The sequence below is a fragment of the Callithrix jacchus genome, chromosome 15 (genome assembly GCF_049354715.1).
Source record: "Callithrix jacchus isolate 240 chromosome 15, calJac240_pri, whole genome shotgun sequence".
Lineage (NCBI taxonomy): Eukaryota > Metazoa > Chordata > Mammalia > Primates > Cebidae > Callithrix > Callithrix jacchus.
Genome location: NC_133516.1, coordinates 70591827 through 70618738, shown reverse-complemented (window position 1 = coordinate 70618738; position 26912 = coordinate 70591827). Strand labels below are relative to the sequence as shown.

The following is a 26912-nucleotide window of genomic DNA, read 5'->3' as shown; positions in this document are numbered from 1 at the left end:
TTCCAAAAGCACCCCAGGCCTAGAAGACGCCCCTTCCACCTGCTGCCCTGCCAGGGCCTCCTCCTGCTGTGCAGAGCCACCATTACAGCCCAGCTGTCCCTGCCCACCCATTCCCAGGCTGTCCCAAACCCCCGCCCAGTGACCTTATCCCCTAGGACTCTAGACCCTTCTCTGTCCAGAGAGTAACTCCCCAACGCCACCCCCCTGCCAAGTGTGAGGCAGCTGAGAACTTTTACTTTGGAATCTGGCAGAGCTGGATGCAAACTGGCTCTACCACTGTTGAGATCCGCTGAGAGGTACAGCCTGGGGCAAATTTCTCACCCCTGCCAAGCCTCAGTTTCCTCCTCTGTGAAATGGGAATCATTATCAACTCCACAGCACTCAGAGGATGGAATAACACACTAGCATTTATTGAGCAGCTACCCATGTCAGGCCTTGTGCTACAAGAACTTTCCATCTTCATTTCCTTTCACCACTAGAAGGTGGGGATTCTTCATCTCCAGCACACACAGCAGCCTGGGTCAATCAAGCCTCTAGGGCTCTCTAGGAACAGCTCAGCAGTGACAAACCATGTCTGTGGCTGAGCCCCAGAAGTCGCTGGCCTGCACTGGGTGTGAACAGATGTTAGGTGCCTCGAGTCAGCAACAGAGACCAACGGCAAGGGTAGGGATCTCAGAGTGCATTGTTAGAGCCTCAGGAGGCCGGCACTGTTGACAATTTGTGATCTTGGAACCCTCCCCCTGCAGCAGAGGGAGCATGAGGGAGGCTGGGAGACAGTGGAAGACCCCCACTGTAATGAACACAAGTCCTGTAGGGGGCTGATGGAGCAGGGACACCTCCACGGATCCACTTTCCCTCCCCAGCCCTGATTTGGTCACGGCCACAGCCGCTGGCTAGCAGGGGCAGATGCTCCCCGCATACTTCCTGAAGGGCCCTGAATGTCCCCATTAGAGTAGGGCTGGGGAACAGGCCAGAGGCCCGGCCTACCTGGGGGCCCTGGGCACAGAGAGGAATCGGGGCCTGGGCACTTTGGTGGGGCCAATGGAGGCCACAGCCCCACCCAGGGCCCTGCCCTGGCCACCTATGCTCACAACCCCCAGGCCAGGATAGAGATCCTCACTGCCCTCTACCCAGGAAGCCCTGCCCCGCCTCACCAGTGCCTGGGTCCCTCCCCGACCTGGCTTGACCACCAGCCTGCATCCCTGATTTCCACCTGTGAGCCTGGCCTGCCCATGTCCCCCACCCTTCTTCTGCCCCCTCCCCACCTGGGTCAGCAGCCCCCTGGAGGTTCCAGGGCTGAGGCCTGTCCCTGAGCTAAGAATTCCTCCCCCAAAACCTGCCCCTTGCACTGAACAGGACAGATTGCTGCCAAAGCAGGGATCGGGGGGCTGCAGATCTTCCCCACCTTCACCCCCACAGAAGGGCCTGGGAAGGCAAGTCCAGACCTTGCTTTGAGGGTGAACCCCACCTGTACCCCTTTCTGACCGCCCCTCACATCCAGGCCCAGGCTTCCCACCTGCTGCCTGAGAACCAGGCCCACCTGGAGACCTAGCCCCAGCACCTCCCAGGCCATCCACACCAGTGCCCATGGCTCTTCAGCTCTGGGGCAAAGAGGACAGCAAATCCCATGACCAAGGGTAGGGAGGGAGGCCCAGTCAGGATGGAGGTGGAAGCTTCCTCACTCTGAAATGGGTCTGCCATTCACCAGAACACCCCAAGCCCAGGGCCCTCGCTGTGGCTAGGATCTCGCCAGAACTCCCTGGTTCTCAGTGAACTGCCTGCCTCCCTGGGCCCATGGGCCCATGGGCCCATGACTCCATGTGGGTCCCCCTGGGACACAGGCTCTGCCTTCTACCTCCACCCATAGAGGCATCGAGCCCCTCTGGCATCCAGTGGGGAAAAGTGGAGGAAGGGCCAGCTCCAGGCCCCAGCCAGGGATGGCCCTGCCCCTCCATGCTCGCTGAAGGCTGCCTCCACCACCCTGAGAGGTTAGAATCAAAAAGCACTAAGGGGCGGATAGGCGGGGCCAAGTGACAGGCAGGGCAGCGAGGGTCAGGGCACTGCAGGGGGAAGCAGCGGTGTGTCTGAGTTCTGTGCCAAGATGCTGGGTGACTCAGGCCCAATGAGCCCCAGGCCAAACAGATTAAGGATGGAGTCAGCAATGATACGGGCTGTGCGCTTCTGGTACCCGCCTGAGGTCACCATGAGGATGGGCACCTGGCGGCCACGGACCATCCGGAACACCAATTCATCCCGCTTCACGATGCCCTATTGGGGGAAGAGGAGGGTGACTCAGGCAGGCCAGACCCCCATGGTGTCAGGAAGTCCTGCTGCAGGGCTAGCCTTGCTCCAGACTATTGCTTCAGCCCATCTCCTCCCTGACATGAGGCCGCCCAACCTTTCCTGCTGCTGCTGAGTCCACAGTGCAGACCCTCCCTATGGCCCCCAGGGTCAGGACGTACCGCTGGGCTGATGGAAAGTCCCCCAAGGCGGTCCCCCTCAAGGATGTCAGTGCCTGCATTGTATACCACCACGTCGGGCAGGTGTTCCTGGAGGGCCTTCTCAATGTTCCTCTCCACCTTAACCAGGTACTCATCATCCTCCGTGCCCCACTCCAGCTCCACCTTCCGCCTGATGGCCTCTGGGAGGGAGACATGGATAGTCTCAATTTGCAGAGAAGGGAAACTGAGGCTCAGAACAACACTGTGAACATGAGGCAAGACTGGAAACTGCTCTGTCAGATTACGGCACTGCTCAACCTCATGCCACCCAAAACTAAGCTGAAAAGGGCACTGAGAGGTACAAAAAGGGGACTGAAAGGAGAGGAGGGGCACTGGGGCCGAAACACTGCCCTGGGGGTGTGGCAACATCAAATTTCACTGCCTCCGCCGGGCCTTGCCTACACATGTGGACCCCCTGCCCTGCCCTCAAGCCCAGGCTCAGCACCTGTGAGGTTCCACTCAGAAACTGGTCCCTTGGGCCATACCAGCGGCTGACTTATCCACACCAGACTCACCACAACTGGTGCAAAAATGTCCCCTACCTGCGAAGGTGGGAGCCCTGTTTTCAAATCTCATCTGAGTCTTTGCCTTTCGACTGATGAGTTTAATGCACTTTCATTTTAACTATTATGCGTGAATTTATTTCTTATTTTGTATTTTCAAATTTATTCAAATTTTTCTTTTTTTTTTCTTTCATCCTTTACTGGTTTTTTTTTTGCCAGGCAGATGCATGTTTTTTGGACGGGGTTATGTGATCTTGGGTGGGTTGAGTGACTTCTCTAGGACTCAGTTTCCTCATCTGTAAAATGGAAAGGATCCCCACACAGGGATGCTGGGAACCACTGTGGTGGCTTCTGCAGGGCCTAGCAGACAGGAGATACGCAGGAGAGCACCTCATCCACAAGGACACACTCAGGACCAGGGGAGGGGCGGCAGCTTACGCTTGGCAAAGCGGTCCCCAGGGTAGATGTGGCGGTTGTAGACATCCATGATGTACACGCGCTTGTCGTCCATGAAGTCTCGCTCATGCCCATTGCCCTGTGGGGAGGTCACAGTAGCCACTCTTGGGCAGGTGCCCTAGGCAAGATGGGGGCTCCGCCACCCTGCCTCAGGAAACTCCCCATGTGCCAGGGCAGCAGGGCCTGCTCTCAGGGGCAGCAGGTCTCATGGCTGTTAAGGGGCAGAGCTGGGATTCAACCTCAAAACCAGGCCCCGAAACCTTCCAGCATGAGCTTGAACAAGCCCAGCCCTCTTAGGTTCCCTATCAGAGGAAGAAATCCTGCTCTGCCCCCTGTCAAGGCTGTGGTGGGACTGGCTGTGAAAAGCAAACTGTAAAAGACTGTGCACATGTGACCTGGCTCAGGAGCTCAGGGTCACGTGAACCCAAGGCAGGGCCCAACTCCCATAAAGCCACAGCAGTAGCAGTGTGAAGGGGTGCACCAGGTCCCTTCCCCATCTGACCAGAGGCACTGGCCTTGTTAGGGGTCCTGAGGAGGGGGTAACCCTCTGCTTTGACTCTTTACTCCCTCGGTGCTGAGTTCTTAAATGGGAGCCACCCTGAAGCCATGTGTGTGGCCATCTGCCTGAGGGGCAGGTTCCAGTGCTCAGCAGGTCTAGGCAGGGGGCAGTAAGCAATGGGGAGCCACAGCAGAGCTCTGCATGAGAGCAGTCCCATCAAGGTAGGCTTCAGGAAGAACCTCATGTGGCACAGTCAGGAGGCATGAAGGAGGACCCTCAGGAGCAAGGAGGACTCACTGTCCTGGACACAGTGGCAAAGACAGACCCTCCATTTGTAACCCAAGAGACAGAAGACAGAAGCTGTGAGAGCTGTGGGGACATGAGGAGGGAGAATCTCCTTCCCCAGGGAGATTCTGGAACTAGGGGCATCAGGTCCCCCAAGAGTCCAGCCCCTGCAGGGCACTCACCTGATGGGCATCAAGATCAATGATGGTGGCCCTGGAGATGCCCTCCACACGCTCAAACAGAAACTGCCAGGGAGGAGAGGGTAGACATGAGGACCTGGGTAGGCCAGAGGACCCAGCCCTACAGCAACTCCCAGCTGGCTGGTAAGGGGCAGGGCAGGGGCATAATGCTTGTGGGTAATAGGCCACCCAGCAAAGATGTCACTTGCCAGGGAGAGCTGTGCAGCTCCAGCTGCTCCATGTGTGCATGCAGGAGGTGGTCAGGGAAGGCTCCCTAGAGGAGGTGGCATGTCCTGTGCCCTGAAGGGTCATAGGTCAGGAGGCAAGTAAGTCACTCAGGCCCTGGATTTTCCCAGATCCCCTAGGAAATGTGTGGGGATAATCCCTGGGACTTCATCTAACCTTTCCCTCATCCTACAAGGCCAAGTCCTAAATGCCCCCTCTTCCAGGAAGCCTTCATTCCCTACCCCTCTTCCCCAGGAAGGTCTCCTGTGCTTCCCCCTTCTCCTAACGGCCTGCCTCCCCTATTAGTCTATGTGCTCTGTGAGAGCAGGGACACATGGGAACAGGTCAGCCTGTTCCTGATGCCCAGCACGAGGCCAGGCACAGAGTGGCAGGGGAGCTGTGGGGCCCCACAGACCAGAAGCCAGAGCTGGCTCTGCTCCTGCTAGCTGCATGCCCTCACCTCTGTGGGCCCCTGCCTGCATGTCTGCGAGGATTCAGGGAGTGAGTCCTGGAGCACAGCACAGGCTGAAGCATGCAGAAGTGCCCGCGGCTATCAGCACCATCGCTTTCCACTCCCTACACCCTTTGCAGCCATGCCCTTCTTCCTACAACTTAATATGTGGCTATGCAGCAGATCCTGGCCCTCTCTAGTCCCCTGGCTCTGTGGGAGGCTGGAATAACTCCCTTCCACCACTAGCAACCCTCCTAAGCACCATGGAAGAGGAGCAAGTGTCAGATCTGGATTCTGTTTCAGCCTGGCTGAGCAACCCAGACTAGCCCCCTCCCTGCTCCAGTGGAGGCCCCTTGTCTATAATTCAAGGTGAGAACAGTTAATGTGGAGCTGTGGGGAGGATTCCAGGGGGGGCTCTTGGAGGCGAGACCCCATATGCTCATAGACACACCTTGATGGCGAGCGTGATGTCCGCATAGGCACAGAAGCCCCCACCTCGGTCACTGGAGCAATGGTGGAAGCCACCCCCTGCAAAGGGCAGAGAGCGGTGCTGCTCAGAGCCAGGCTCCCAGGCTTAGTCCAGGAGTTCCTCCATCCCTTCACCTCCCCCAGCATCCTCCCTGCTTAGCATCAGGGACCAGTGCCTCGGACTCTGGGTTGGCAAACTGAACTGAGTGCCGGGACATGTCATCATCCCGAGGACAGAAGGCAGCCATCTCTTCACGGTGTCCCCAGCAAGTCCCCAGTGCCCACTCATACCCCCAAGTGACAGGGAGTTCATCATTCCCAAGGCAGAAAGCTGCTCCTTGTCCCCACCAAGCTGGGCCTGCCTCCATGTGTGGCTCCCCACACCAGGAAAGAGTGGTGGCATGGGGTCTGTGCAGTTTCTGCCAGTGGCCAAAGGGGATGGTCAGGAAGGGCACCTTCTGCTGGTCATGACTGCCCACAGCCACGAGGAGGGCCCTAGAGCCTGGGATCCATCACCCTTCAACCCTGAGAGAGCCTCAGAGCCCCAGGGCCCAGAGACCCCTTCCCCTGCAGCCCCTGGGATGGCCTGAGTTGCAGGGGCCCTCTGAAATGGAGCCCAACAATTGTCCCGTCACACAGTGTGCAGCTGGCCCCATGGAACCAGGAACTTGCCCCTCCCACGCCCTAGGAGGCTACTGTTGGCTCATAATGATGAATGGTAGCCATAGTGAACACCTGACTGGGCACTTAGCTGGGGACTAGTCTCATCACCCTCATTTTACAGATAAGGAGACTGAGGCACAGAGGTCAGCAACTTGCCCAAGGTCACACAGCCAGGTAACAGCAGAACCAGGATCAAACCTAGGGTGGATCAGGACCCAGGCTCTTAACCTCTACCAGGCAGTAACACTTGCTCTGGGGAGGGCCATCCAGGCCTCCTCAGAACCCCACTGTAGACAGGCAGGGCACAAATCACTCCTGGGTTTGTGCAGCAGAGTACCATAACATCATCACTACACCAGGCTGAATGCTGGGCATCTGGTGATACCAAAATGGAAGAGACCCAGCCCCTGCAGAGTGAGGCTCCCCCCAACTCTGGAGTGGCCCAGGGTGGCCACTCCCTTGCAGAGCTCACAGCCAAAGGCTGGGGGAACCTGCCTTGGGGCTCTGCACAAGCCCCTAAGCATCTCTCCATGTCCATTTCCTCATCAGTGAGACAGGCCTGACAATTATGCCCAGCTCAAATAAGAGTCTGGGTAAAAGCCAGGAGCGGTGGCTCATGCCTGTAATCCCAGCACTTTGGGAGGCCAAAGCGGGCAGATCACCTGAGGTTGGGAGTTTGAGATCAGCCTGACCAAAAAGGAGAAATCTTGTCTCTACTAAAAATACAAAATTAGCTGGGCATGATGGTGCATGCCTGTCATCCCAGCTACTCCAGGAGGCTGAGGCAGGAGGATCGCTTGAACCTGAGAGGCGGAGGTTGCAGTGAGCCAAAACTGTACCATTGCACTCCAGCCTGGGCAACAAGAGCAAAACTCCATCTCAAAAAAAAAAAAAAAAAAAGGAGGCCGAGGTGGGTGGATCACAAGGTCAAGAGATCGAATCCAGGTAGCCTGGGGACACCAGAGCCACTGAACTCACAGCTGCCACCTCCAGGATCCTTCTGCCCTCCTCCAGCCCCCTTTCAGGCCAGTTGCACCAAGCCCGGCTAGACATTCCCAAGGACATTCCCAGCACTCACCCACGTTGATGGCCCAGCCTCGTTCCACAGCCAGCTTCCCCGCCTTTAAAGACAAGCAGAGGGTGAGGGGCACAGGCAGCCAAATCTCCACTCATTCATTCACTGATTCATAGACTCATTCCATAAACACTGCTTCTAGTCAGCTCTGAGGGAAGGACAAGCTACAAGACAGGGGTGTAGAAAGAACTCCCCATCCCAAGCAGCAGTCCAGGAGTGCAAGACTGACTGGCATATGAGATGTATAGTGCAGAAGCACCTTTGCAATTGTGCAACGAAACTGGAAGAAATAAAAGTACTTATCGTCCATCACATATGAGCTGACAGTAATTTTGACGTGGCTTTCAAAGGGAAATTAAGTTTTGATCATAGAAATATAGTAGACTGGACAGGGCGTGGTGGCTCACGGCTGTAATCCCAACACTTTGGGAGGCCGAGGTGGGTGGATCATGAGGTCAGGAATTCAAGACCATCATGGCCAACATGGTGAAACCCTGTCTCTACTAAAAATACAAAAATTAGCTGGATATGATGGCGTGTGCAGCTACTCAGGAGGCTGAGGCTGAGAACCTGGGAGGAGGAGGTTGCAGTGAGCCAGATCATGCCACTGTACTCCAGCCTGGGCGAGAGAGAGAGAGAGAGAAATAAAGAAAGAAAGAAATTGGGGGGTGCATTAGAGTCACAGTGCTAGGATATCTGCTTTGGTGGGTGGAGAGATGTATTATATATTAGCAATTACAGTAACCAACAGTAGGTCACAGGAAAAGGAACAATGAGAATTCTATGTCTCAAAAGGGAAAAAAGGCTTTTGGAGAAAGGGTCATTGTTGCTGAACCTCGAGGAATATTTAAGATTCTGTTCAACTAAAGTGGGAGGAAGGCATTCCAGGGCAAAGGAGGTGAGAAGGACCCAGGGGTACGGGGGCTCCCAGCCCGGCCATGCCCCATCCCCCACCTACCATTATGGTTCCTCCTGTCTGGGTCCGAAGGGGCCTCAGCACCTTCCTCTGCACGAGGAAGTTGGGGAGAAAGATGACAGGGGGGATTTCTGTGATGGTGGCAACAGCAAAGGACCACTGTGGAAAAAGACACGGACTATTGGCCTTCATTGCCCCACCCCGAGGCAACCCGTGGGAAATCGGATCCTCGGGAAATGCCTTGAGGACAGTTTCCAGATGCCCTTGGGTGAACTCCCTTGTCAAGCACACTTCCTTTGGTAGAAAAGAGAGCCAGAGCCACAACCCTACCAGTCTCCTGCCAAGCTCTGGGCTCAGTAAAGAGCAGTTTGCACCATGCATTTCTTAAAGGGTTGACTGGGATTTCCCAGGTTTCTGAGGGCCTTGGCTGCCCTCTTGTGCCTAGAACAGGAGCTGCAGAGGGCTTCAACTCAGCAGTGCAGGCCTAGGACTGCTTTGGGAGAACAAACTGGTCCAGACCACCCACTGTACAAAAGAGTAGCAGGGAGACCCAGGCAGGGAGGATCTTCCCAAAGCCACACAGTGAGTCACTGACAGAGCCTGGACTGGAGCACTGGCCTCTTGCTCCCTTGCACTGCACTGCCTCTTCGTCCTCAGGAATAAGACCTTCTTGGCAAAAGAAATACACTGCCCTCATCTCCAGCCGCTGAGGCTGGGGGGTCTACAGTACCTGAAAGGCATTTGTACTAAGACCAGGACAGAGTGTGCCCCGTGACCTCCAAGTCCACCAGGTAAACATTCATGGCACTGGCTGCCCAGCTGCACCCAAACCCCAAGCCATATCCTGGCTGAAAATGCATCCCTACTCCCCACCCACCTGAGACAGAGCCACTCATTTTGTAAATATTTACTAAGTGCCTGCTAGGTGCCCCAGGTGGGCAATGATGGGCCCATCCTCATGCCAGGACAGTTGCAGGCACTTACTTGCAGTGTGATGAGCGTGGTGATGAACTGGGTGGGGGTGAGAGAGGCTTTCTGGAGGAGGTGACATCTGCAGGAGGTGAAGCGTGAATAGCAGTTATCTAGATGCAGAGGTCAAGGGAAAAAGGTGACTGTGGGCAGAGAAGTGAGTCCATGATCCAGAGGAGGTGGGCACAGCTGGAACAGGGCAGGCTGAGCTTATAACACAGGGCCTAGTCTGCTAGCACAGGCTCACACATTGTCATCAGAGCAGTAGGGAGCCATAGATGGTGCTATCCCAAGCTGCTCTAGCTATAGTAAGGAGAACCGATTAGAGGAATAAGAATAGAAGCAGCAGCCCCAGGGAGGAAGCATGAGATAAGGAGGCTCTGGGGTGGTAAGAAGAGCAGGTGTTAGCAGGCAGCATATGAGGACAGGGAGGGAGAGCCCAGGTGTCAAGTCTGGGGCCTGTGAGGGTAATGGCCCTCAGAGGTGAACCTAAAGCAGAGTACAGAGAAGGCACCAGGTTCTGCTCTCCATGGGCCAACTCAACCCCTGGAGCAGCCAGGTGAGACAGCTGAGGTTTAAGTGAGGCTAGAGCTCAGAACAGGGGCAGGAGAGTGGGAGGTGAAGGGCTGGGTTGGGACTGCAGGACTCCCGTGCTGAAGGGCAAGGCCCAGACAGAGAGCCCCTGGGGATAATTGAGGGCTTCCCTGGGACAGGGTGAGGCGTGGGAAGACCTGAGGTACGGTGCTCAGGAGGCCAGAGGGAGAGACGGTGGCTGGAAGGAGCGGGTGGAGGGAGGCACCAAAGCTGATGAGACATTCCATGAGAGGGAAGTGGGAAGTGTGGCCACGGTATTCATCAACCGGAAGGAGGAGTTTTAGAATGGGAGACCCGAGCATGTTTAATGATGGAGAGCAGGCAGCAGGGAGGGAGAGGGTGGCCAGGGATGGTGTGATGGCAGAGGGGGGATGAACCTCGGAGGGCCAGGAGGTGCCAGAGCCAGGCCACTCAGGACCAGGCAGGAAGTAGGACACACTGTAGGTCAGGCCCCAGGAGGGGCCTCAGGGCTTAGGCCCTGGTCACCAGGGCAGGCCTTCTGTTGTAGTGCTGGGGAATGCCTGTGGCCACCGGCCCAGGCCAGCAAGGGCGGCTGAAGGCTGGGGAAGCTGGCATCACTCCCTCACTCTGGTGGAGAAGCCAGTGAGCAGGGTCCCATTTGTGGTCCAGAAGGAGAGGTGGCCATGGGGCACCACTTCCATGAGCCCAGGCCCTCCGGCTGTAACATGGAGGCATTGTGGGGCCTGGGAAGGGGTGGCAGTTTAAGAGCTGGGACCAGGATGGCCAGACAGCTGCAGGACACACCCGTGTGTGTATATTTATGCACAAGTATGTGCATGTGCATGTATGCATGTGTGTGTGGTACAGGACAGACCCAGAGAAAAGAAGGTCCCTGCCCAAGGTCATCAGCTCCTTTTGTTCACCACACCCATCCCACTGCCCAGCACAGGCCCTGCATGTGGCATGGAACCATGGTTTTCCATGAATGAATGAGCAAACATATGAGCCACTGCAGGAGCACATGGAGTCACAGCCTCCCTCCCTCCCTTGGGAAGCCAGCAGGGGACAGCCTGGAAGACAATGAAGCCGAGAGGTGCATCATGGACACAAACCACGAGAAAGGCATCCTCTCACGTGTTGCACAGGTATGGGTCTCGAACACCACTCCTGGAGAAGGCTCCCACCAGCTAGTCATTTGAGAAGCCCGGCTTACGATGCCTGCCTCCTGAAGACTCGCAGCACACCATGGCATGCTAAAGGCTCTGAGAAGTTCCGCAGCAAACAATCCTCTCTAACTTTGCTCCCCCCAGGATTTCCCACACCCTCTGACCAGTGTCAGAAAGTCTGCGTGCCGTCTTTGCTTTTTAAGTCACATACACTAACCTTCTGCAAAGCTGCAGTGGCATGGGACACACTTGGGAACCTCAAAGAGGTTCCTTGCTATCCTCCAAAGGCCAGGTGCAGACTGTGGAGGATAGCAAGGAACCAGGGGCCAGGTGCAGCCACTCAGAAGCATGTGTGGGACTTGGCCAGCGGGACCAGCCCCTACAGGAGAAAGTACGTGTGTTTGCTGTGCCACCGTTCCCGGGAGATGAGCCCCTCGCGGGAGCAGCAGCTTTGGGCAGCAAAGAGGAGGCTGGCACCTGGGCCTTCTCCTGGTCAGCAGTTGTTTCTGTACAAGGCGGTGATGCGGCTAACAACACCTAGACCTGAACCATCCAATCCCATCAGCCACAGCTGGCTACTTATGAATGGCCGTAAATTCATCAATATTTTTAAAAATCCAAGTTTTGTTCTCTCCATAATTCAAGATCCATGTGCGGCCAGTGACAACTGGATGGCACAGAGCAGGTCTGAGCATTTCCATCATTGTGGAAGGTTCCACAAGGCAGCACTGCTCTAGAAAAGCCACCCATCAGTGGCTGAGGTGAGAAATAAACAGAGCAGGCAGGGCAGACTGGTGGCGGGGCCCTGGGTGAGGGGAGAAGAGAAAAGAGGGACTGGACTAGAGCAGGCTCTGTGTGGTCAGAAGTGGTGGCAGGTAGGAGGAGCTCAGGGCACCAACAGGTGACATCTGAAGATTCACTTTCTGACCAACACTTCCAGGGATAAGCCCCCAAGGGAGCTGTGGATGGGGAAGTATGGGGGTGCAGTTCTGCTAACAGATACCTTATCTGGGACTACAGGAGGCTGCAGTAGGACTGCCCAGATCTGCCCACAGTTCAGACTCCCTGATAGCCTCATCCTGGGCAAGGGCACTGGGCCAGGCTAGGACTGAGGTGGACAAGCTTAGAAGTCCCCCAGAGTCAAACTGGTTCAACTCTGGGTTCTGCCACAGGCTACGTGAATTTAGGCTTCACTTCTCTGTGCCTGTCTCATCTACGAAACAAGGCTTTGGATGAGGACTTAGATGTGGAAACCAGTTAGATTAGATGTCTGTCCTCACCATCTAATCTAAGATAGCCCTACCCGGCCAGGCACTGTGGCTCACATCGGTAATCCCAGCACTTTGAGAGGCTGGGGCAAACGGATGACTTGAAGTCCAGAGTTCACAACCAGCCTGGCCAACATGGTGAAATCTGGTCTCCATTAAAAACACAAAAATTAGCTAGGTGTGGTAGTAGGTGCCTGCAATCCCAGCTACTCAGGAGGCTGAGGCAGGAGAATGGATTGAACCTTGTGGGGGCAGAGGCTGCAATGAGCCAAGTTTGTGTCACTGCACTCCAGCCCGGGCAACAGAGTGAGACTCCGACTCAAAAAAAAAAACCCGGGGCCCCCTGGAGCCCACACCTTGGCTTCATTTTCCCACACAGCATTTCTCTTCCTGAGGCTACAGACTCAGGGAGATTATCTATCTCTCTCAAAAGGATGCTAGCTTCAGGAGGAAGCACTTGTTCTGCTCACTGCTATGTGGACAGTACCGAGGCCACGCCTGGCACACAGGAGATGCTGGCCGTGCATGCTGTTGATCCCCTATTATGGCTGGTGCACCAGAGCCCTTCTCCTAATGGAGGCCACCTCACCTGCACCATCCCGTGAGAGCCATGACTGATAAGGGGCTTTATCAGTCATGCCACATTCTTCTAGGCAAGGAAACCCTGTGGTGACATTCACACCCCAGAGCTCTCCACAGAATCAGGGTGAGGAGCTCAGGGCACCACCAGGTGACATCTAGACATTCGCTTTCTGACCAACACTTGTTGGTCAGAAAGTGGATCTTCCAAACCCGTATCTGTGCCCAGCTGCTCACTCTACCCACTCCCCACTGCCTGCACCTCTTGCAGGTTTCACCTAAAATCACCTGCACCATTTCAGGTTCTGCTTCAAGAGATGTGGTTCTCAGACCAGCAGCATCTACAGTACTTGAGAATGTGTTAGAAATGAAGATTCCCAGTCTCTACCCAAAACTACCCAGAGTTTCTGGGGAGGGGCCTAACCTGCTGGAACAAGCCCTCCAGGTGTTTTGGACACTTGCTTGGGTTTGACAGCCACCATTCTAGGGAACCTGACTTAAGGCAGTGCTGGGTGAATGAACATACTATATGAGCATAGGAGGTCTGCCCCAGACTGATGCCACCACATGCCAAAGGGCATGGGCTGCATCTGACCAGGTATCAGGGCTTCCATACTTCATTAGCCTCTAAGGGACATCAAAGAGAGCAGGACTTCCCTAGGGCTGGCCACACCTCTGGGACCTAATGCCCCATCCACTTCCAGATGCCTGGTTTCCTCAGGCAGACCCCCTACTGTCAGAGGTTCAATCCAAGAACTGTTGTCAGGGAAGAGATAGGCTGCAACCTCCCTAGGGCCCCCACTGCTTGCTTTTAGGTGGGTTCTTTCTACCAGTAGAAGGGGAGCAAAAGCAGAGAAGGGGAAAACACGATCTCTCAGCTGCTACACAAAAAGCCTTTGATAAAATTCAACAGGCTTTCATGATAAAACCGCTCAACAAACTAACAACAGGAGGGAACTCCCTCAACATGATAAAAGGCATTAAAAAAGGTAACCCCACAGCTGACATTACACTCAACCATGAATGACTGAAAGCCCTCTGTCTAAGATCAAGAACAAGACACGGGTGCCTACTCCACTACTGCTATTCAACATAGTACTGGAAGCTCCAATCAGAAAAATTAGACAAGAAAAAGAAATAGAAGGTATCCAAACTTGAAAGGAAGCTACCTCTATTCACAATGGTATGATGTTATACATAGAGGAACCTAAAGAATACACACACACACACACACACACATACACACACACACACATACACACACACACACAACTATTAAAGCTAAGAAACAGGCCAGGTGCAGTGGCTCACACCTGTAATCCCAGCACTTTAGGAGGCCAAGGTGGGCAGATCACAAGGTCAAGAAATCAAGACCATCCTGGCCAACACGATGAAACCCCATCTCTACTAAAAATACAAAAATTAGCTGGGCATGGGGGTGTGTGCCTGTAGTCCTAGCTACTCAGGAGGCTGAGGCAAAAGAATCACTTGAACCCAGGAGCAGAGGTTGCAGTGAGCCAAGATCATGCCACTGCACTCCAACCTGGAGACAGTGCAAGACTCTGTCTCAAAAAAAAAAAAGCTAAGAAACAAATTCAGCAACATTGAATGTTACAAGATCAACATACAAAAATAAGTTGTATTTCCATACAACTGATTATTGTATATAACAGCAATGAACAATCTTAACGGGAAATTAAAACAATTTCATTTATAATAACATCAAAAAGAATAAAATACATGGGAAAAGATTTAACCAAGAGGTGCAAGATCCCATGTTCATGGATTGAAAAACGAAATATCATTAAGATGGCAAAACTCCACAAATAAATTTACTCAATGCATTCCTGTCAAAATCCCAATGCCTTTTTTGCAAAAAATGGAAGTTGATGCTATAATTCACATGGAATCTCAAGGGACCTCAAATAGCCAAAACTGTCTTAAAAATGAACAAAGTCGGAGGCCTCACAATTCCAAATTTCAAACTTTGCTCCAAAGCCACAATAACCACAATAAGCTACAGTAACAATACCAAAATAGTGTGGTATTGACATAAGAACAGTGTAATCCCAGCACTTTGGGAGGCTGAGGTGAGCAGATTACTTGAGGTCAGGAATTCAGGACCAGCCTGGCCAACATGGCAAAACCCCGACTCTACCAAAAAACACAAAAATTATCCAGGCGTGGTGGCACATGCCTGTAGTTCCAGCTACCTGGGAGGCTAAGGTGGGAGAACCCAAGAGATGGAGGTTGCAGTTAGCCAAGATGAAGCCACTGCACTCCAGTCTGGGCTGTCGAAGGAGTCCAACCCTTTCTTAAACAAATCAAAGAAATGAATATAATTGAGAGTCCAGAAATAAATCCATACATCTATGGCCAATTGATTTTCTACAAAGTACCAAGACCATTCAACGGGGGAAAAACAGCCTAACAAATGGTGCTGGGAGAACTGGATATCTGAGTACAAAACAATGAAGTTGGACTCACCTCACACATATACAAAAATTAACTCAAAATTTACCAAGACCTAAATATAACTTAAAACTATAAAACTCTTAGAAGAAAATACATGACCTTGGGTTTGGCAATGGATTCTTAGATCCATTGCCAAAAGAAAAGGACCAAAGGAAAAAATAGATAAGTTGGACTTCAGCAAAATTTAAAAATTTTGGGCATCAAAGGACACTATCAAAAAAAATACAACCCACAGAATGGGAGGAGTTATTTACAAATTGTATGATATTCAGAATATATAAAGAACCCTACAACTCAACAGAAAGCCAATTTTTAAAATGGGCAAAGGACTTGAACAAACATTTCTCCAAATGAGATATACAAATAGCCAACAAGCACACAGAAAGATCCCCAGTGTTAATTAGCCATTAGGGAAATGCAAATTAAAACCATGAGATACCACTTCACACCCAGTAAGATGACCACACTGGAAAAAAATAAACAGAAAATAACAAGCATTGAAAAGAATGTAGAGAAGTTGGGACCTTGGTACATTACTGGTGGGAATGGTGCAGCCTCTATGGAAATCACCTTGATGGTTTTTCAGAAAATTAAACGGAATTGCCATGTGACCCAGCAGTTCTACTCCTAGGTGTAGACCCCAAATAACTGAAAACAGATATTCTAATAAATACTCTTTTTTTTTTTTCTTGAGATGGAGTTTCGCTCTTGTTACCCAGGCTAGAGTGCAATGGCACGATCTCGGCTCACCGCAATCTCTGCCTCCTGGGTTCAGGCAATTCTCCTGCCTCAGCCTCCTGAGTAGCTGGGATTACAGGCACTCGCCCCCATGCCCAGCTAATTTTTTTGTATCTTTAGTAGAGACAGGGTTTCACCATGTTGACCAGGATGGTCTCGATCTCTTGACCCGCCTCGGCCTCCCAAAGTGCTGGGATTACAGGCTTGAGCCACCGAGCCCAGCCCTCTAATAAATACTCTCATGCACATGTTCACAGCAACACTACTCACAATGGCCAAAGGCCAATAAACTAATGAATGGATAAACCAAATGCTGTGTTTTACAATGGAATATCATTCAGCTGTATAAAGGAATAAAGTACTGATACCTGCTACAACACAACACGGATGAACCTTGAAAACACTGTGCTAAGATAAGCCAGACACAAAAGGTCACACATTATATGATTCCATGTATATGAAACATCCAGGATAGGCAAATCCACGGAGACAGTGATTACCAAGGGGACTTAAGGGGGATGAATGGGAGCAACTGTTTAAAGGACACAGGGTTTCCTTTTGGAGTGATAAAAATGTTTGGAACTAGAGGTGATGGTTGCACCACCTTGTGAATGAACTAAACGCTACTGAGCTGTACACTTTACAATGATTAATGGCTAATTTTGTTATATGAATCTTACCACAATAAAAAAAAATGTTTTTTAAAGGAGAGAGGAGCCCCCTCAGGGAAGAAGAGAAAGAGAGTTGGAGACCAAGAGGAGCTCATTCCCCTAGGGGCCCCTCAGGGTCCCTCCAGGTGTTCCACAGAGCTATGGCCTGTGTCTCCTCTCCCACGCTTTACTGTAACTCACAGGAGATAGTTCTGCCCTGGGCCCTTTGCACTTGCTGTTCCTTCTGCTTGGAATGCCCTTCCCCAGATGACCACATCACCCACTCACCCACTCCCTTCCTGTCTGTGATCACGTCACCTGTGATCACAGGTAGTAAGCCCTTTCCTGACTCCTGATTTAAAACTGCCATCCTCTCACCAGCTCTCCCTGCCCCTTTCCTGCTGTCCCTTCCTTTCCTCAGGACACTCAGCACCGTCTAACATATTATCTCATTACTTATTACATTTATTGTCTGACTCTCCCAGCTAAATGCCAGCTCCACCAAGAAAGGTCTGTTGCTCCATCCCATCCCTGCAGCACCTAGATCACGGAGTGGTACCCTCTGAGCACTTGCTGGATCCATGCATCCTAAGCACTGCCCAATGAAAAGTGTACAGGGGCAAGATGTCAGACACCGCTCAGCACTAACCCACACTCCATGGCAAACTGTCACCTGAGAATCAACTAAAGGCAAGAGCCCAGTGCTGGCATGCTGGGGTGCTCGGGAGCTCAGCAGCCACCCTCAGAGAAGCCAACTCTGAACCTTACACACAGTAGGAGCTTGATGGGTTTCCCTGAATTGACATCATCTTGCAAACATCAAGCTCCTGCTTCTCCTTCAGTGCCTTTATTAAGTATCAAAGGCCACACCAGTGCAGAGTCAGGCATGAGCCTCCGCAGGGGGTGGAGGCCAATTGGGATGAGGCAGGGGAGAGGGTGGATGTTACACAGCACACACAGAATAATCAGGAAAAAGCAGCCTGAGAAACCTGCAGGACTCTCCAGGGCACTCTCTGGGTGCCCACAGCAGAGGAAGGAGAAAAAGAAACATTGCAGACATCTGCAGGAGGTGGGAGATGTTCCTGAGCTGCCCCCTAGGTGCCAGATGATGTCTGAAACAGGCTTAGGTCCCACCTGGACAGCAAGGGCATGTCACACCACATCACCCTCCTGCTGAAAACCCTCTTGTGACTGGCCAAGGTCCCCGGAACACAATATGCACTCCTCCCACAGCCTGTAAGACCCTGTGAGGCCTGGGGCTCTGGCCTCCCTACTGCACTGTGTATAAGTACAATGTTTTATTCCCTTCCATCCAGCCTCCCAAGCATTCTTCTCCCCTTTGGGAGACCAAGTCTCCTCCACCCTTCAGGCCTGGGATTCTGAAACATTCTTCCTTCAAAGCTATATATGACGGCCAGGAGTGGTGGCTCACACCTGTAATCCCATCACTTGGGGAGGCCAAGGTAGATGGATTGCTGGAGTTCGAGACCAGCAGGGCCAACATGATGAAACTCCATCTCTACTAAAAATACAAAAAATAGCCAGGTGTGGTGGCAGGCACCTGTAATCCTAGCTACTTGGAAGGCTGAGGCAGGAGAATCACTTGAACCTGGAAGTGATGGTTGCTGTGAGCCAAAATCACATCACTGCACTCCAGCCTGAGAGATAAAGCAAGACTCCACCTCAAAAATAAAAAAAGTTTTTAAAAAGCTATACATGAGTATCACCTGCTCCTTAGTTTAGTCTCAACTCAAACATCACCTCCTCTGTGAAGCCCTCCCTGACCACCCAATTACCCTCTATTTTTCACTTTCTTCATAGCCCTTGGTGCTCTGAAATGCTCTTGGGTAGCTGCTTCCTTAATTTTAATCTTCCACAACTCAAATGCAAATCCATGGTGTGTGCTCTCTGTACTCAGCACACAGCTGGCGTTCAACACAGATGTGTTGAATGACTACTTCTTCACCTTCATAGATGCTGCAGAAACCATCAGTTTCTCCTTTTGCTTTGGCTTCCAGGGAGCTCCAAGCCAAATATGCAGCTGGATCACCAACTTGGTTGACTTTTTCAGTTATCTGAATTCTCCTCCTGCCCCCAACCTCAGTTTTCTTCTTGGGACTCTATCTGTTAATGCTTTTTTTTTTTTTTTAAGAGACAGCCTCACTCTGTCACACCAGCTGGAGTGCAGTGGTGCAATCATAGCTCACTGCAGCCTCAAACTCCTGGGCTCAAGGTCTCCTGCCTCAGGCTTCCACGTAGCTGGGACTGCAGGCACATGTCACCACACCCAGCTATTCTGTATTATTTTATATCGCATAGTAAGCTGCTTTCAGGCTTTTGGAGGACCAAGCCCAGGCATGCAGCCTGCCCTACACAGTTCCCCTGAAGGCTCCTCGGATGCATGGGGTCCTGGAACCTAGGCCCCACCCCCAACCTGGTTCACTCACACCCTGGCCCCATTCTGCTCTGGTTTCTCCCTGCCCCAGCTGAGCGCCTCCTGTCTCTGCCTTCCCCTAACCCTCGGGACTCTGGCAGCCATGTGCTCCTGGCTCAGCCCTAGTCTGTGGACTGTGACCACGCATGCCTAGGGAAACCAGGGCAGCCAAGCCCTGGGCTTCCTGCCAAGGCCTCACACCCCTCTCTCTCCCAGGAGCCAGGTTTCAACCTCTTCCTGGTAATCTTTCATGAGCTCACACTGTCGTGGCCCCATCTAGAATTCTCACAGCTCCGGCTGGAGTTGGGGAGCAGGGAGGCAGCAGTCCTGACTGGGAACCTAGAAGACTGGCCTGGATGGCCTGCCAGGCCATCCAGTTGGCCCCAAGGCCTGGCCAACTTCCCAGGTGACGTTGAGAGAGTGCAGCCCCTTTCTGGGCCTAGGCTTTTCCACCTGTTGAGCAGAGGGGCCTGCTGGCCTCAGACATCCACTGTGGCTCTGAGTCTAAGGTGAGCCCAGCCAGGGAGCCTGGGGGTCAGGGCTCCCACACTCTTGGGGCAGATAACCTAAGGCATCCCTGACCCTGCTCCCACCAAGGCAGGCTGACAGCCCCAGATTCCGATGCAAGCCCCTGACCCAACCTCCCTCTGTTCCCACAAAGAGCACTGAACTGAATGCCTTGGCCTTCAGAACCTCAGCCACTAATGGGAGCTGTGTCCTCCCCTGGAAAAAAGGTCACAAGCAGGCAGCCAGTGTGCCTAGTTCCGTCTACAGGTGGGCTTTTACAATGTTACAATGAATGCTACATTAAGAAATCAGGGCCAGGTGTGGTGGCTCATGCCTGTAATCCCAGCACTATGGAAGGCCAAGGTGGGTGATCACCTGGGGTCAGGAGTTTGAGACCAGCTTGGCCAATATGGTGAAACCCTGTCTCTACTAAAAATACAAAAATTAGCCAGGCACAGTGGCAGGTACCTGTAATCCCAGCTACTCGGAAGGCTTGGGCAGGAAAATTGTTTGAACCCAGGAGGCAGAGGTTACAGTGAGCTGAGATCACACCACTGCACTCCAGCCTGGGCAACAAGAGTGAGACTCTATCCCGCCCCCCAAAAAAAAAAATCAGGAAATGTCACTTAATAATCTGGATTCCTGGCTTCTCTTTGAAGACCAGGTGCTCTGGCCATGCGGGGCCCACAGTGGAGCTGAGTAGCAGCCCCTTGGGAAGGGGCAGGAATTCTCCAATTTACCCCAGACTCTACCACCGGCCCTCCCACTTGTTTCTGTTCTCTGCTGAGCCCTGAGGGTTCCAAATTAGTTTTTAGACCAACAATTTTCAACAAATCTTTAACAGAAGTCCTTAGACCAGAATTTTAAACTTCAGCCCAATATAAAAAACAGGGCGGGTACAGTGGCTCATGCCTGTAAACCCAGCACTTTGGGAGGCGGAGGTGGGCAGATCACCTGAGGTCAAGAGTTCGAGACCAGCCTGGCCAACATGACGAAACCCCATCTCTACTAAAATACAAAGAAATTAGCCAGGCATGGTGACATGTGCTTATAATCCCAGCTACTCACTCAGGAGGGTTAGGCAGGAGAATTGCTTGAACCTGGGAGGCAGAGGTTGCAGTGAGCTGAGATCACACCACTGCACTCCAGGCTGAGTGACAGAAGCAAGACTCCATCATAAAAACAGAAACAAAAAAACACAAATGAACAAACAAAAATAAGCCAAAGTGAAAGAGCTATGGTTGGATAAGGACAGGGGCTGGACTCTCTGAGGCCTGTCCAGGGAGCACAGACTGAAAGTCATACTCTAGAAGCCTGAAACTTCTATGAAGGTTTTCATACACCCTGGAGGAGGGAAGGTCACCACCTTCATAGTGGCCTGGACCAAACTGAGGTCCGCCTTTTTATGACCTCGCTCCTTCTCTTGGGGACCACAGACTCCCACGTTCCCCCAACACTAGGGACATGAATGGGTGCCCTGTGAGGCTGTGCTTCCCCAGGCTGAGCTGCCTCTTGCCTCTGGCCAATCCTGGCTAGCAGCCCCCGCCCCAGGCCCACAGCACCCCCCCCAGGCCCGCCGTCCTGTACCTTGAGCTCGTTAAGATAGCGCCTCGTGTGCACCACCAGCAGGTCCTCCTCCGAGGCCTCCCGTGCCTCCACCAGCATGCTGTCAGACAGAAGCTTCTCTTCTGAAACCACAGAGGGAGCACCCTGCTTCCCCGCTGACCTCAAGGCCAAGGCCAGCCCCAGACCCTCCTACAGGCTTCAGACTTGGCCTCTGGCAGCACCACCCCGACCCCGACCCCGACCCCCCCCCACCGCCCCAGGGGTAGGTAGGTGGGCACTGCTGGCTTATGGTCCTTCTGAGAAGGGGCAGCCTCCCCAGCCATTGTGGTCAGTGGACAGTGCCTCTGGCCAGGGAGCACTGAACATTGTACACACAGCGATCCCGTGTTTCCCAAGCCACTGATAGTCACAAGGAGAGCTCAGGTGTGCCAGGCAACCTTCAGAGATAAGTGGCACAAGGGGCAGAGATGTTGACCCTCAGAGTGAGAAAAACTCTTCTTAGGAATTCTCTCTTCACCTTTTTAATCGCTTTTTCCCCTTTAAAGAGACAGGATCTTGGCCAGGTGTGGTGGCTCATGCCTGTAATCCCAACACTTTGGGATGTGAGGCCGGTGGATCACTTGAACCCAGGAGTTTAAGACCAGCCTAGGCAACACAGTGAGACCTAATCTCTATAAAATGTCAAAAAATGAGGTGGGAGGATCACTTGAGACAGGGAGGTTGAGGCTGCAATGAGCTGCGACTGTGCCACTGCACTCTAACCTGGGTGATGGGAGTGAGACCCTGTCTTAATAAACGAACAAATAAATAAATGTGAGACAACCTCTTACTCTGTAGCCCAGGCTGGAGTGCCGTGGCACAACCATAGCTCACCGCAGCCTCGAGCTCCTGGGCTCAAGCGATCCTCCTGCCTCAGCATTTCAAGTAGCTAGGACTATAGGTGCATACCACCACCCCCAGCTAGGTGTTCTATTTTTATTTTGTAGAGACAGGGTCTTGCTATATTGCCCAAGCTGGTCTCAAACTCCTGGACTCAAGCGATTCCCCAGCCTTGGCCTCCCAGAGTGCTGGGATTACAGGCATGAACCACTGCGCCTGGCCTCCCTCCACCTTCTGATGACATCACAGGAGGCTCAGTGAGGCATGGCCTCCCAACACCTGCCTGTGCTTTGCTTATCTTCCTTTTGAACCAGCAGTCAGTCTCACAGCCTGCAGGCAATAGTAACCGCCTGAATTGAATTAAACTGTTGTTTTCATTGCATTTCTTTTTTTACCATCACCTATTTATGGCAAGTAAAATTGCCTTTTCCCATTTTGATGACATAATGTTTCCTTTTAAAACAAGTGTTTTTGTTGTTGTTTTTAGACAAAGGCCAAGTCATTAAAAATAAGAAGAGTAGTTTACAACTGATAAAGGGGAAACAATGCCTTATTTCCTCACCCCTTGCCTACACCAGGCAAGATGTGCTCCATTTAGCAAAAGAAGAAACTGAGGCTGAGAGCAGAAAGTGCTCTAGGGCACTGTGAGAACCGGACCATGATGCTCTGGGTTCTAGGGAAATCTTTCAATGAGTCACCCCTAGTAACTAACCCTGGTAGAACCAACGAGTTCCATACATTTTCCACATATAGCTCCAGCCAGGACTTCTCTCCCAGAACATTGCACAGTCCCCACTGCCTTCAGGCACAGGATCAGCTCCTTTTCTGGCACAGCATCTGAGGCCATCTGCTACATGGCCCCTGCCTCGCCTCCATCCTCAGAGGAGAGAGGAGGGAACTCAGGCCAACTGCTGGCTCCAAAATGAAGGAGAGGAGGGACCTTTCCGTTGAGCTACTTGGCGATGCAGAAGCCCAAGGGGACCAATGGGGAGAACTACTCCAGCTGATCCTGCTGGAGACACAGTCTGAGGACTGTTTAGGAAGGCAAGAGAACAGCAAGGTGGGAGGTGGGCTGGCTCCACTCACCTCGCCAGGACTCTCACCATCACTGCACACCACCTGTGCTCTTTTCTACTTAAGATTTTTCTTGGAACTCTCATTCTGGTTATGATTGCGGATGAAAAGTTAGTATCACTTGCCATAAACAGAAGTTAAACAAGAAAAGAAATACAATACTAACAAGGTTATTGATCTCCAATTCAATCCTATTTTCTGCAAGACACAGAGCCTGAGGCTTATTCTAGACTTGTTAAAAAGGGAGATGGGCTTAGGTATTAAGATGGGCTAGCGCCAAAGTGAAATTTACACACAGTGTGATCACAAGGGTTGTGTGATTCTAAAATGTTCAGAGCTGCATCTGATGCCAGGCAACATCTCCTACTTCCCTCAATTAAAGAACCCCTGATACAGGAAACAAAGGGAATATTTATGCACCAGCCTCTGGTGATGCCTCAATTTCCCACCTCAATCAGGCCCCTTGATCACAAACCACAGTTAAAATGATGTGCTCTCCAAAGTATCATTTTGCTCAAGGGGATGAGCCCTAAAGATGGGGCACCTGGAGCTCTGAGTTCCAAACCCAATTCTGACTCAGTAGCTGTGTGACTGTGAGCATGTTTCCCAACCTTTCTGGTCCCCAACTTCCCCCACGTGTAATCAAGGGGGTTGGGGTGGAGGTGCTCTACCTCCTGACTCTCTAAACCTCAGGGAATGGACTCCTCCAAGCTTCACCTTCCCTGTGCCCATCAGTAATCAGCTGTCCTTCCTCTAGGCCTCTTGGGCAGACGCAGGAATTAGGTCCATAGGATGGGAAGCCAAGGAAAGTCTGAGTCAGGAACATCATATCGTGCTTAGGAGTCTGTGTTGGAAATACCCTTTTGGGGGGAAGCATAGGTATAAGGCAGTCCGTGGGCTAAAACTGAAGATGGAAGAGCCTGAGGCTTATGTTGGGGATGAGGACGGAGAGGGCAGGTCGGTTGGAAGCAGCAGATGAGAGTCCAAGGGGGGCCCTTCCATACCTTTTAGGAAATTGATCACTTTGCCCCATTTTCCAGCATCAAAGGGATGCAGCTTCTCCAGGCCCATGAAGGTGATGTTGTAGCGAGGCGAGTACACGATTGGCCAGCGTGTCTCTGGCACATGCTGGTACAGCTGGGTTGTGTGTAGCCTACCGTGTGGAAAAGGACAGAGGCATAGCTGAAGCAGCTTCAGCAGAAAGCAGCTCCCTCCCAAGCCCGCCGGGATTGACCCACCGGCCTTCGCCCAATACCACTAGCCCCTCAGCCACAGAGAAGGGCCACTCAACAACAGCCGTTTATACTGGCTGTCCTTCCACAAACCCAGTTCCAACCCGGTCCTCACAGCAGCCCTGGGGGATAGGCACCACAATCGCATCAGAGGTTCAGCGAGCAGACTAGGTGTGCCCAAGGTCACAGGGCAGGTCTGCGGAGAAGCAGGCGTGCACTCGTGGGTCTGCCTGCAAGGCAGTCAGTTTCCTAAAAGGTATGGAAGGGCCCCCCTTGGACTCTGCACTTCACCTCTGCACTGCAATCACTGCCCCCACAGATGTGTGGCCCTGGGCCCGGGCTGCAAAATGTGCGGCTGTTGTGAGGACTCCGAGAATGCAACCGAGGAGCTGAGCACAGCAAGCGCTCAGAAACGCAGTGGGGACCTAACGGGAGCCAGGGCAGGGGGCCCTTGGCCCCGCCGCGCGACTGACCCCTCCCATCACAACCAGGCAGTCGTCACCCAGGGACAGAAATCCGCCCCAGTGGCTGCCGCCGTGGGGGCGTCCGCGCAGCCGGGGGGCCGGGCAGCGCAGACGTCAGACCTGCGCACATCGCCTGCCCGCTCCCGGTCTGGGCCCGTGGCCGGCGCGCGTCCCTCGGGCCACCGAGCAGGGGCTGGCCTGGCGCGCCGGGAGGGCCTGGAAGCACCCGGCCCTCGCGTCCCTCATCCGCAAACCTGGACCCTCACCTGGCGCGCCCTCCCGGCCGCCCCAGCCCTCACGAGCCCGCCCAGAGGGACCCCGGGACGCCCGAGTTGGCCTAGACGTCCCACCCCCGCCCTCGCCCCGCGGCACTCACATCCCGGGGCCGGCCCTCCCAGCGCTGGCCGCGGCTCCGCGACCGGGCGGGGCGGAGCGGGGCGGGGCGCGGGTGGGGCCCGACCGCGTCCTCTGGGGGCGGAGCTCCGGCCGATTTGACCCGCCCAGCCAGTACCTGCGTCACAGAGGGCCCGCCCTCAGGAAGGCCACCCCCGACGCCCGTCAAGACCGAAGTCCCGCCTCCGCAGGTAAATACCCAATGGCATCCCGCGTGGCTCGGAAGCCCCGCCCTCTGGCGGGGGGACCGCGCGGGTTTCACCCCGGGCGTAGCTGAGGGAGCAGCCTACTCTCGGTCCTGTTCCAGTGTTCCCCAAGCTAAGCAGAAACAGTGAGAGGCTGGGGGTTAGAAACGCCAGGTCCCTGGCGGGCTGAGAGGGCGGGGGGACCGCGCGGGTTTCACCCCGGGCGTAGCTGAGGGAGCAGCCTACTCTCGGTCCTGTTCCAGTGTTCCCCAAGCTAAGCAGAAACAGTGAGAGGCTGGGGGTTAGAAACGCCAGGTCCCCGGCGGGCTGTGCCGGCGCCTCGCTGAGTGACCTTGGGTTGGAGTCCGCGCTCTCTGGACCCTTGTTTCCGCGGGTTAAACGTAGGGGCGAGGGAGTTTCTCTGGCCCTGCCGCCTGTGACCTAAGGAGCCCCGTGACCTCTCCAACCCGAGCCCACCCCCGGCCCCGGCTGCGGCAGCTCCGGGACCAGCACTCACGGAGAAGGCATGTAGGCTCTCAGAGCCTGCGTTTCGCAGGCTGCGTCTCCGTCACCGACCCGCCCCCCACCGCCCGGGGAAGCTGAGCCAGGCCCGAGCGACAGCTGGGGGTGTCCGCGGGGCTGCAACCCAGGAGGAGGCCCCAACAACAGAGCCCTAGAGTACGGAGACAATGGGCCTCTCTGTCGGCCCAGCTGTCCCCGCCAACCAAACAGAAGCAGCTGACAGAGGACTGCCGGGCTGGGATTCCTGGGCTCCGCGGGGGCGGCGGTGTGCCAGGGCGGGGCGCAAGGGAAGCGCACAGACATTCGAAGAGTGGCCCCCGTGTGCCTGCCATGATTGCGTAATGGCATTTGAGTCTCAGAACCTAATCCTGAGAGAGGTGCCATCATCACCCCAAATTTATCATGAGGAAACTGAGGTCCCGGCCTGAGTTAAACCCAGACTCTGCCACCTGCCAGCACTGTGGCTTTGGCAGGTTGCTTCAGCCTTCTGGTCCTTCATATCTGCATCTGAAAATAAAGTACTGGGCCTGGCGCAGTGGCTCACGCGTGTAATCCCAGCACTTTGGGAGTCTGAGGCAGGTAAATCACCTGAGGTCAGGAGTTCCAAACCAGCCTGACCAACATGGTGAAACCCCCTCTCTACTAAAAATACCAAAAAGTAGCTGGGCGTGATGACGGGCGCCTGTAATCCCAGTTACTCAGAAGGTTGGGGCAGGAGAATCGTATGAACTCAGTAGGCGGAGGTTGCAGTGAGCCCAGATCACACCACTGCACTCCAGCCTGAGTGACAAGAGTGAGACTCCGTCTCAAAAAAAAAAAAAAAAAAGACAATGAAGTGCTGATTCCACTTCATTCTCTGGACTTCATGGGGAAGTCCAGAGAATCAAGAGACAATAATGTTGATTATTATTCAGAGAGTATCTGCATGTGCTAAGTTCAAGTCCAAACACTTTTTGTTCACTGAACTCTTATAACGGTCCTAGAAGGCAAACTATTGTCACCTCCATTTTATAAATAAAGAAATTGAGGCACAGA

The 26912-nt window shown here is 53.4% G+C and overlaps 1 protein-coding gene across 8 annotated transcripts; it reads right to left on the bottom strand.

Moving 5' to 3' along the window:
- Window positions 1-389: 389 nt before the first annotated feature.
- Window positions 390-26095, bottom strand: HDAC11 (histone deacetylase 11). 8 transcript variants are annotated; one of them, XM_078351694.1, is made up of 11 exons: window positions 25873-26095; window positions 25370-25488; window positions 24086-24234; window positions 21150-21250; window positions 8264-8380; window positions 7309-7351; window positions 5551-5627; window positions 4427-4489; window positions 3443-3539; window positions 2463-2641; window positions 390-2268 (listed from the first exon to the last, which is right to left on the bottom strand). In XM_078351694.1, exons 3-11 carry the CDS (start codon window positions 24150-24152, stop codon window positions 2053-2055), a joined length of 960 nt encoding a protein of 319 aa, XP_078207820.1. In that variant the 5' UTR covers window positions 24153-24234; window positions 25370-25488; window positions 25873-26095; the 3' UTR covers window positions 390-2052. The 8 variants fall into 8 exon arrangements, with proteins under 8 accessions (XP_078207820.1, XP_008980427.2, XP_017820602.1 ...); XM_008982179.5 differs by lacking the exon at window positions 25370-25488; XM_017965113.5 differs by lacking the exons at window positions 25370-25488; window positions 25873-26095 and adding an exon at window positions 24429-25201.
- Window positions 26096-26912: the final 817 nt, after the last annotated feature.